At 36.9% G+C, this 12232-nt stretch overlaps 1 protein-coding gene across 11 annotated transcripts in view; it reads left to right on the top strand.

Moving 5' to 3' along the window:
• Positions 1-880: 880 nt before the first annotated feature.
• LOC118269164 (protein alan shepard) overlaps positions 881-12232 on the top strand; it is a 116925-nt gene continuing 105573 nt past the window's right edge. For 5 of the 11 annotated variants that reach the window (XM_035584124.2, XM_035584121.2, XM_050702995.1 and 2 more), the window contains exon 1: positions 888-1094. In XM_035584124.2, coding sequence (XP_035440017.1) covers positions 1038-1094 — 57 coding nt within the window. In that variant the 5' untranslated portion in view covers positions 888-1037. Of the gene's footprint in view, positions 1095-12232 lie in introns of all 11 variants that reach the window. The other 6 variants (XM_035584125.2, XM_035584120.2, XM_050703030.1 and 3 more) reach the window with 5 other exon arrangements.

The following is a 12232-nucleotide window of genomic DNA, read 5'->3' as shown; positions in this document are numbered from 1 at the left end:
AACGGCAGACAATCAGAAATCGAATGCCAATCACGATAAATAAAAACAGTTTCCCCCAAGCCCTTTATCCAGAAAGTTAGTCGAGTCGACACACGCGAGTAACGGCTCAGTAATTCGTTTTTGATGTGTGTCGCGTAATATATGGCGTGCTAATCAAAATATATTGCCGACTCCTTTATATTGTGCCGTTGCATGCCCCGATTGTGATACTTGGCTCTTGCCACTTGGCATTTGACGCTTAGTGACACGTGCCGTGTCTCTGACGAGTTTAATAGCTTGTTCGCAGCTTCTCATATGTCTTTTCATTTCATTTGTGACGGCAGATAGAGTAAGCTTTTGTCTATGATGACCGACCAAAATATTTCTTTGACGTAAACATGCGGTCTCTGAGTTCCCTATTGCATTAACTTGTAAAGTATGTCAACGGTTTTACTTATAGGAAATTAAAGGGGGCGACCCCTTTTAAGGAAGTGTCGCGCGCCCCACAATAATTTAATTGTGAGTTCATAAATGTTGAGTCAAGAAGTTTGATCGAAGTATACGATACGTTAACTTACTTTGTAGACTATACATATGAAGTTAACTCTGTATTAACGAAGTTTAGCCAATACAAATTATTTTTAAAAGTGTTTAAATAGTATATTTATAGCGAGTTACGTATCGAAAGTAAGTTTAACTCAATTACAAGTTGTACTATAAATCAATCGGTGGTGGTGGAAAATCTCGTAACGTGCCGGTGTACGCGCCCTACGCGCCCCTTGCCGCCGCCGCCTCTCGCCGCACTCCGCGCTCTCCGCCGCTCTCCGCTCGTCGGCTATTTTTGCGCAGACGTAACGATTGGCGACGGTAGCGCCGAGCGGGGAAAACTCGAACCCTTTGACAGGCGGCAAAATGGCCGCGTGAACACGCGATCTGCCACGCTGAAGTCGCTACGTACGTCACACGCGAAGTTATTACTTAACGCCGGCTCAGTAAACTATGTAATAGTGCTTTTTCGGTTTTTGTCTCGCTAAACGTTCATAAAAAGCTATAATACGATGGCTCTCCACCTCGAGACCGCGTTGCAGCGCAAGTTAAACTTCAAGATGACCACGGTAAGTGCATGCCGCCCGCCGTGCCGCGTATCGATCGGAGCCCGCGTGGTCCGAACATATGGTGGCCGCTACGATCTCGTAGCACGGTCTAACTTATCTACTACGTCACGTCAACCCTGAAAACATTTCCGCGTTCATTTAGCGTACGGACGCTTTTGTTATTATGATACAATCAGCTTCTTATTATTGTATACTACGAGATCGTTGTGTGAGCGCGTAAATAGGTAAATAAACACTTGTAGAGACACGCGCTACGCCGACTTCTTAACTCGAAATATACGAATAGTACGTGAAAAACTTTAAGTTATTTGCATTTTCTTAAATGATCTGCTTATTATCTGTAGAAATAAATAATCAGATGAGGCTTTTTTATTTATTTGCTCGTTTTTAAAGAAGGTTTTCCGCCGGCAACGTGGTTTTGCCGGCCGGCGTGTCTTTAAATAGGGTTCTATTAATAGGAACAAGTAAATAAATGTTGTATTTGCGAGATATTTGGTTTTGTCGTTAGAAATGGCGACGTGGGCGGAAGGTGTATGCAAGCGTCAGTGACATATACGTACTAGGCTGTATGTATGTGTGGGTGCCGAGTGAGGCTGTGTGCATGTACTGCAATTTGCAAATTAGATCTCGTTCACGCCTCCAGCCTTAAAAGGTCACATCATTCCTGTAATTTTACTGAGAATATTACAAATTAAAACGTTTAGTGTACAGTTTTCATTAATTTTACTTTATATAAAAATTCTTTTTCATATTTTCATTACTATTGTAAGTTTCCTTCAGTGATTTTAATTAAGTGTGTAGGTGGCTAGTTACTTTGGATTATATTTCCAGTAATAGTATCACGCCTTTTACCTCCGGCGGGGTAGGTAGAGGTGTACTTGTAGCACCTACTAATATTTTGCTAGTAATATTTTAATACTATTTTATAATTTATTTATTTAATAGAAAAAGCATGCCATAGGTGTAAAAATACCCTTTTTTTATTAAATAATTTTTGGTCGTTTCCAGTAGCGCAGCTTCTGGAACCACGTGGTCAGTTAGTAGAGCTAATGATCAAAAGAAAATGAATTACTTATTAATTTTAATTTGATTTTAATTTCACGATTAAACTTTAGTATTTATAATTTGTTTAAAAAAATACTGTTTCTTTCATTAACATACAAAATATAATATTATTTTCTGAAAGTTCCCGAATAATATAAAGCAATTAATATGGGGAACTCTTAAACACCATCCATTCTAAACAATTCTACTAATCCTTTTTGCTTGACCCGGGAATCGAACCCAAGTTCCACTTAGGACTTCTCACCCAACGAGGCGATCAAAAAAGACTAAGAAGTCGACACTCAAAAGCCTCAAATACCTACATAGAAACAACCATCCGATTGTAATGTTTTACGAAGCTTTTATTCAACTTGTCTTGTATTTATAACTGAAGTAATCCCCCACTTACTTTGGATAAACGTAATGCCAGTATTGTTCCGTAATCGTTATCTTTTCAAAATTTGCATATCGCCCTTAGTATTGAGATTAACGGAATCACATTTATCACATGCCCCGGGGACGCTCCCATTGATTAACTTTAAGTAATTGAAAAACGCACACTAATGTTGCGTTGGATATCTATCTAGTTTACTTTATACAATTTTGTACATTAAAACTTCTCACTTACAGCCTAAAATTAAATAACTAGGTATGTAAATAAAATGTCAATTGTTATATGTAGTTGGGCCATATAAACTTGCGAACTGTCACGTCAAAAGAATGTTACTATCCCAATCCACGATTCCCCAATAACCCTTAAATTCCCAACCCGCAAATGACATGCAACGCACTTGTAACGCCTCCGTTGTTTCGGGCGCCCATGAGCGGCGGCGATTGCTTACTACTAGGTGATCCGTGTCAGTATTCATTATTGCCCAACATCATCAATAGGTACATTTAAGGTGGGATTATTCTAACAAAAAGGTTGGTAGGTTGTGGACGGCCCAGCGTCCGTTATTTCATCATCTGCTAAAATATTACTGCCCTTAAATTAGGCCATTGAACCTCATGAGGATATACATAGAATGTAAAACTGTAATAATATAAATATAGGTTTAAAGATTTACCAATAAATCTAAAATTAGATATGAAAATAGGCGCCTAAACGCGAGAAGCTAGATATAGGCGCCGCCGTTGACTCGGTGGCCCTGCCCCGCATCCGACTACTGCCAAACATTCATTACAATATGACTGAAACTCAAGTAACTTCTGTTTATTACGTAAAGGGAGAAATGTTTATTGCTAGTACCAATATATCATACTATATATCCTCAACTACTTCTTTGGTCTTCCTCATCAATAGCCTATAAGTAGCCACTGCTGACCAAAGGCCTCTTCTCACACGAAGAAGGTTTGAGCATTAATCACCACGATTGTTCAATGCGGGTTGGCGATTTCAAACTTAAATAGGTATAAGCCCAGGTTTCCTCACGATGTTTTCATTCACCGTTTATCACTGGTGTCTAAATAATTTTAGAACGTACATATAATTTGGAAAGAGTCACATTGCCTACTTGCAACTACTAAGTCGGAAATGCAAATTTTAGAAATTATCAAAGGTTGTATGGAGCCTGTAATTGAGCCCCATGTATGGTAATAGGCTCGTCCCCTATTATATGGGTCGCATACGACTATAAAATGGGTGTCAACATTTTAATATGTGCACCTCTGCCTACCCTTTTATAAAATAAAAGGCACAATGTTATGTTAATGTTTTTCACTACGAAACTCGGTTTCAGCGGTCTCATTTCGTGCTAAAAACTCATCAAAATGTTTTTCTCCCTTTTTAAAACAAAATTATTTATGCTCCTGAGTTTATATTTATTTGTAGGAACTGGGTAAAGTAAAACTGTTTGAAATTAAGCCACAGAACGGTCGGCATTATCCGCTATAGCAGAATTAGATGTACAACATAATTAAAAACAGAAATACGTTCGTATTTTAAAAATAAAAAGAAGATTAATTTTGCCTTTGCCTCGATTTTGCTGTCTATTTATTTTCGTACTCGTCTTCTCCGAAACGTCAATTCGATAAAAACACTTTCTTTTCGTCGTTGTACGTTTTCTGTTTTTATATTATCTTCGATTACTTTTTTTGTAAATTTTATTTACTTTTTGTATGAATTGATGAGGGTTTATAGTACCTTAACCTGATCATCATGATCCGGAGATGCAGAATACCTAGTACTAGTAGGGTTTACTGGGGCTCCGGCTCGAATAGCATAGTTAGTAAGAGTCTGACACTCCCTCTTGCCTCGCCCAAGGTGGGAGAATTCATTGGATAATTTTCCCTCTTTAAATAAAAAACCTGATCACTATGGACTTTACCATGGCTTTATACAAACAAACACACTAGCCAGGGTGATAGCAACGTGAAAGCAGTAATAACAAACAAGGCACTTTTTGGAATACAAGATTACAATTCAATCAAAATAACAACAAGAAATTGCTAACTACAGAAACTATCAACGCTTTCTCCTCTCTATCCAATATACTACGATAACAATAACAACAATATGAATTTATATTAGCAAACAAAACATTTTATCAATGAATAGCACGTACGAAACGCATGGAGCCATCGCGGAGTACAATGCAGGGTTGACAAAAGACGATCCACACTCCAATCCAGACAGCGTTGTATTCCGCATTCTCATACAAATGCGTGTTAAATAAAACATTAATCTCGACAATCTCTACTAATAGGATGGTACTGTTAGAGGCTTTGCGTTCACTTTAAACGCATTACGTTTTATTACTTATCTACAAATCCTCGCGAAGCTCGGGCGCACACGTAAAAGCGGCCAGTCATGTGTATTCGAATGGAAGGGTCTACGCTCCTTATACTAAATGACGCTTGCTTCAGACTTGAGTGAGAAATACGTAACGTTATCAAAAGGTTAGTGAAATATTGACGGTAAATAAAAAAAATCCCCTCACCCTCAATATGTTGTGACTGATTTGTTGAAATATTTCAGGTAAAGTAAACATATAAAGGTTTATACTTAAACGGTTGATTGTAAATCAAACGTTCTGTGAGGTCTATTAATGTTGTCGTGAGACGAATTTTGATGAGTAAATTATTATTGGTGTGAGTTATGATATTACCATTTTATAGCTGTTTTGAATACATATTGTGTTTATTATTGAAGATAGTGTAGTTGTTAATACTTTATAATAGAGAATTTAGAAAACCTTCTGCTTCATTTTCAGCGTTCTATGATATACCAGTGTGAAACAGCACTTCGTTGTGTTTCGTTGTATGTATTCCCAATCTTTTCAATCCCTAATTCCCCAACAACCCTTAAATTCCTAACCCGCAAAAGGCCGGCAACGCTCTTGTAACGCCACTGGTGTTACGGATGTCCATGAGCGGCGGCGGTTGCTTACCATCAGGTGATCTGTCTGCCATCCAAAGTCCAGCAGTGGACTATCTCAGAGACACAGATAGATACAGATTACCTTTATTAAAAAAAAGATAAAATTACGTAAACATTACACAACACAGATAAAAGATAAAGAAGATTAAAATCCGCGAATCAATCGGCAATATAATCTTAACTTATCTGTCATACGGTTAGTCCTCTCGAGCAAGGATAAATACATTCTTATACATGATTATGTTTACTTTGTGATCCCCTACGAAATTCTTAAGAAGAAAAAGTATGTACCGACCGATAATCCGGTTTAATGCTTTCAAATATATATGTTACTGTGAAAGTTGGAGTTTTAGGAAATTCTGAGATTTTCTGACTCTAATACTTTGTCTCTACTTAGAAAATCTGGTTGATTGTTCAATGTTCATCCGTGAGTAACTTTAAGGGGTGAGTAGAATACCAGCGCAAGGCTCTGTCTTGCACACGCTGAACTGGTCACCTTTTACTGCAGAATTGGGACATGAACATGTACCCGTAATCCCTCATAATATTTAAAAGTCTATAATCTGTTCATGTCACTTGTGTTTAGCATGTAAAATAGATTTATTTCCTATCCTTCTTTTTTTTCAAAATTTAAGAGACTGTAAGGAGCCGCCGCGGGCTGATCAACAGCATTATGGAAACAATGAAAAAAACGTAAGCGTTGTTTCACGTCGGTTTTCTGTGAGGGCGTGGTATCACTCCAGTCGAGCTACTTGACACACACACACACTTCGAAGACACTTAAGAGCATATGTAATCTGTAATCATTTTTTGTTTTTTCGGTTACTTCCAAATTTTACCGTTAAACACACTTTTACAGCAACACACGCTGCTTATACGGCAAATCTATAAATTGTGAAGCATTTTTTCAATCGTATTGGTTCAACAAAAAGGTGCTATACACATAAATCACTGCTATCCTTTTCCTTGTGAGCGGTACTTTTGCTTTGAATAGATTTTCTTTTGAAAACTGTTCACCTTGCAGTGTTTCGGAACAAGTAGAGGGGAGATAGAGGCAGTGAGAAAGGAGTTTTAAAAGTTTTGAAAGTTGTTTGATAATGATTTTGCGATTTTTGCATTATGATTTTAGGAATACTATGTTGTCCATTTTTTAAACCCACACTAGGATTTTCTTCTGTGTTGTGGGTGCGTTTACAAACATACAAGTTCACATGCACATGACATTCAGACCTGAAACAACAATTTGTGGAACACACAAAGAGTTGGGCCGTATAGGAATCCCGCTACACGTTTCATGGCAGCCAGCTGCTCAGCCACCACGCTAACCGTGCAATCAAGTTTAAATTAAGGGCTAAATTTATTAAATTGATTCCACTTGAGGTGTTTTTTCTAACACTAACCTTACACACATAAATGGTCTTACGCCCGGAGCAACAATTTTTTTGTGCTGCAAACGTACCTGCGACACGTTGAGTAGCAGTCGATATGACTCAACAAAACCTTTTTTTTAAAACGTTTTTCCCTTACTGTAACTTTTACAAACTGTCTACCAAAATCTTTTGTAATAAACCAGTGTAACGTAACTTTTGAAATATGAAATATTTGTATGCATCAACCTATGCCTCATATTCCACGGTTCACTCACATCCACAAACTTTTGAATACCATTGACGGAACAGGGGGTATGTTTGTTCAACCGTCTAATGGTTGGAGCTATTTTTAATATCGCATAGAATCCACTTTGTCACTTTTATTATAATATAAACCACAAGCAAAGGCTTTACCTTGTACCCACGTATTTTCATTTCGGTCTCTTAAAGTGGCTATGAAATTAAAATGTATACAATTTTCTCTTCCTGCCTTATTAGTCTAGGTTGCGAGGTTTAAGCTCCTGCTTTAATTACAAAGAAAATCTCTAAAGTATTAGTTTTAAATTAATCTTGATAAATTGCAGTACGTTCACTTCTTATTATATCGGATTGACGTGCTTCTCGGGGGATAGCGGCTCTATTAGTACCCACTTACATCACTGCCCAGGATAAAACAATAAGTTTACAACTAGGATAGTTAGTTACTTAGAACTTTCATCGCTGGCTAGTTTTTCTTTCCATATTTCAGTAGCTCTGCTTAGAACCTATATTTATATGACTAATGATCCATATTCAATCAGAACGTGTCACTCAAAGTTAGCTCATGACGTCAACAACACAGGAATATTGATGTTTCTTCGTTATACTGTAATTATGGAGCTTAATTTATGCATAGAAAACTCGATTACTACCTATTCTATTTCCAATTATTTTGTCTCTATTCCTTTACATTTTAGGGACGTTTCCGTGGTATATTGCTTATCTACTTATACGCAAACTTTCATACGAAAATCGCTTCAGTTAACAAGTTCTCATAAGTTTTTACAATTTCAACAAACTAGGGAACAGTATTAAATCACTAATTAATACGTATCGTCCGTTCGAAAAAGCGAATGAATGCAAAACGAATAAACGATCAAAAGGCGAAATAAACATGATATTTAGCTGTGAATGGAAGCAACATGGAGTTCGGCAGTCCTTGGTGGAAGCCGATTAGTTCCCAAGTGTCTTGGCTGCAGTACTTAGTTACGTACTTGTTTGTTGTTCTTAATGAGCACTGCCAGCCAACTTTGGGCTGTTTTCGCTTCAATTAAGACTAAAAACATGACCGAATGTCGTCGTTTGGTCTCTCACTTGACGTTTGTCGCCGCGTCTTGTACTTAGCGTACTTGTAAGTACGCTGGGTATTAAATATAATGTTTAAGTAATGTTATTGTTTTGTTGTATTGTGTGTTGATTAGTGGTTAGAGCGGTTTAAACCAGATGTTGTATACTGAAGCAGAAAATAAAATAGTTAATGGTCAATTGAACGGGGAAACGAATGCGTGCTGAGCTTCTCAGTTCCATAATAACGACTCCACGCAACGTCAGTCATCCCATTGTGTCTTATACATACAAAGTCTTGATAAAAAAATAATCATTCGTCATCGACACTTGATAAAAACTCTTTATAGTACACGTGCGCAAGTCATTGACATCGATACGTTTCATACAGTTATTATTGTAATAAAAAGTCACACATCCATCGAACTGGTTTATAATACTCGAAAAAATTGCTACATCAACATATAAAAATAAAAAATCCCGCATCATTCAATCTTTAAAACATTCCTCTTGAACCCAACCGTGAACGTCTTACGAGTCATTATCGCCCCTTGATTAGGTACTTACCCCGAAAGCTTGTGCTCGGAAAACTCAAGCCAAATACAATTTCCTTCATAAACGATACAATGTAGGAGCGGGAACACTACCGAGAAGCATTCAACCATTCATCGCTTATTCTTAAGCACATTCGTTAAGCCCGAAGGCGATTAGCTCCAGTTGTATTTGAATTCAAGTTCATACAATCAGAAGGCTCGTTTGTTTTAAGATTTCCCTTATTAGCTCTCGAGATCGCGAAGTGTGGTCCGATCTCGAGGTCTTTGCCCCTCTACACGTGCGAATAGCAGCCACACCCGTTAACGGTTGTTACCGCTCATAATTCCACATCTTTCGTTTGAATGCCTAGTAAAAGTAGAAATACCATGGATCAATCGAACACTGAGCGTGAGTAAATAGAAACCGCCGAACAACCTAGACCAATTAGACAGATGGACGGGGGAGGGGCGATGATAAATGTGCTGGGTTACATTTCAAAGGTCGCAAAACAGGTAACGTCGGGCCACGAAAATATGATGCGCTGAACTCGGGGGCAAGAACCTTTTAACTATAAAATAGTAATGTCTAGCGTTCTCTGAAAGTCTAGCATCGATTTTACATACTATTTTAGTGACCGGCCTCATGCCTTTTTCGTCCGACTCATCCTACTAAGCAGAGGAATTTAATAGCGAAATCCGATCATGTTAGTCGTCACTCCAAGACCCTCACGATGTGTGATCACATAAATTATAATGAGCCCCGTCAAGCGATGTCTACGCGAGTTTACGCGGCTGACATATTGAAGTGACTTTATAATTGTAAAGCTAAAAAGTAAACATGATTTTCGTTTCCCATTTAAAGAGTAAACACAGTTGTTTGCCGATGAGCTCCCTCAATGATGTACACATAAAACGCTGGCTTAACTGCGGTAAACGAGTCTGTACTCTAAGAATACTTACTTGTATATTATTTTTACTTGACCTAAATGATAAATTAAAACTGCCTTCCTGGGGAAGAAATAAGAAAAGTAATCCGCCTTAGACTCATTCACAGCGTGAAACTATCAGAGCTTATTTGAAGTTGTTGGCTGTGAAAATATTACTGGACTCGCTTAGGCTGGAAAAAGGAGTTTTTACGTTGAGACTGTTTTATTAACGTTATTATTCTTCATAAAGTTTTTATAAAGGGAGTAGCCTAATGCGTTTAATATTTTTTTTCCTACATACAAACAATGTATAAAATGGTCTGTAGATTTAATCAAAGTATAGTAAGAAATCACATACCTTCACGTTATTATGTAGCCATGCGAAGTGGCAATGCATTTAAAAAGATTTACAGCCATATAAAAGTGAATATATTTTGAATAACGATGTACTATTTTTACTATCAACTGCGTCGTGGGCCGCCCTTTTGTGTCTCTATACACGATTGATAGTATAAGGATCGTTAAAAATCTTGTTAAAAGGAACTTTTGCAACTATATTAACCATAAACCACTGTAAAGTTAACTTATTTATAATGTCATGTTTCTTTAGTTGTAGCAAGCGCCTACGTGCATTAAACGCACAGTGATGCGCGTGAGTGAGTCGTGTCGGCAAAAAAACGAAAGTAATAATAAATTGTACATTTTTATACACATCGTATGTATATTCCTTGTGCTTATCTTTTAGAGGTAAACATTCATTTTGCATTAAAATATACACAATAATTGGAAATTGTAGATTCGAACAGGTTTTACTTACCTTTTGCGATTTTTCTTGTTCATTACAGTGATGCTATCGACGTTGCTAAGCCTTTTATAGGTATTGAAGAGCAGACAATATAACACGCACAGATAGGTGCGTGAAAAACAAATGTATTAAAATTCGCCTATAAATAGCATTATTAAAATCCGATCGTGGCGGCTGTTGAACCGCGGGGCGCCACTGGGAGGCGCGGCAGCCGCGATAATTGACTATTATAATGTTGCCGACAGTCATAATCAGTGTTTTGCATAAAAGTCCACTGTTCATGCGTGCAAATGCCAGTGCAGATACGCTGTTTATTGGAGATTGGATACGTTAACATATAGTTGCAAGCTACGGCCGATTTTGGCAAAGATATCATCTGGCCGCTTATTTAATAGTTCTAGAAAAACAAGATAATACATTAGATGTGATAAACAGAGTGGCAAAAAATTGGCACGTGTCTTGTTTGAATCAAAATAACAGAGTATTTTGTTATTTGATGCTTATTTGCCATCTGAGTAAACGTGAATCATTTTTGTGAAGTATACAATCTCAGCATATGGTTGAGTTCATAATAAACTGTTACCTTATTTATTTTAGTGTTTGGCGTATAAAATATTTATGACATTCGATGGACATTAACAAATAAATCATAATATGAATAGTAGTGAATCATAAAAAAAACATTATTCGCTTTTAACTGTGTTGCAAGCGTTCATAGGCCATGGTAACCACTTACCATCAGATAGGCCGTGTGCTTTCTTGCCACCGTCTTTAAATTTTTGCTTTTCTTCCTAAAGCCCTAAAGCTACACCAGCGCCCCTAGCGGCGCAAAAACCTTTATTGGAACACGTGTCTTAATATTTCTAGCTACTCTAATCCTAATACAACGAAAGTATGAGTCATTTATTCATAGAACTGTTCATTACAAGCCCACACTACCCGTGTTAATGAATGGTCAAAAAAAGTCTAAGTACTTTGACACCTTATGAATGTAATTGACCGGCTATAAGCGTAAATTGATAACTTTTGAATCATTGTTTACATTATAAATTGCGGTAAATGTAAACATAATATGTGTATATGTTGTGTACTGCACATTAGCGTGCTGTTAAAGACAAATTTTACTGTTATTAGGTGTAATTTTAACATTATCTAATAAAATAAAATAAAATAAAATGTGTATTTAACATTTGCTTAAAAAATTTCAACCTCAAGCCATTCAAAATAAATTCGTTTAGTTTCGAAAATACTATAATTATATGAAATTTAGTTTCTCTAGTAAAGTATAAAAAAAACTCAAACATATTATGATAAAACAGCTATTTGCTTGTATAAAGTTTGAAAGGAAAAATAGAAAATTTTAACACGCTAAGCCTAAAAGGGACAGGACAATAACCGATTTAGCGCACTCTCGGATTTTCTCGGATCCAAGTGAAGCCTAATAAAGAGTTGTTCAGTTTAGAAACTCCTTACAAACGTTTCGAATAACAAAACCCTTTTTCAATTCACGGGAAAATAAAACAGAACCCAAACAACGATGCTTTAGAACAATTTAAATTGATGTTAAAGTTTTTGCAAACAACGTTAATCATATCGCGGGCGGATTGGTCAATGAATATCCCTCGGTGAGTATTCATGTAAACACAACAATACACGTACTTGTATATCTATAAGAACCTATTATAGAATTCATAACCGCACGTGTTTGCTTCATGTCTGTGTTCCTATACAGTATGTGTCATCTATACAAGTACCTAT

Source organism: Spodoptera frugiperda, chromosome 2 (genome assembly GCF_023101765.2).
Source record: "Spodoptera frugiperda isolate SF20-4 chromosome 2, AGI-APGP_CSIRO_Sfru_2.0, whole genome shotgun sequence".
In the NCBI taxonomy this organism is placed as follows: Eukaryota; Metazoa; Arthropoda; class Insecta; order Lepidoptera; family Noctuidae; genus Spodoptera; species Spodoptera frugiperda.
This window is presented reverse-complemented; position numbering and strand designations above follow the sequence as displayed.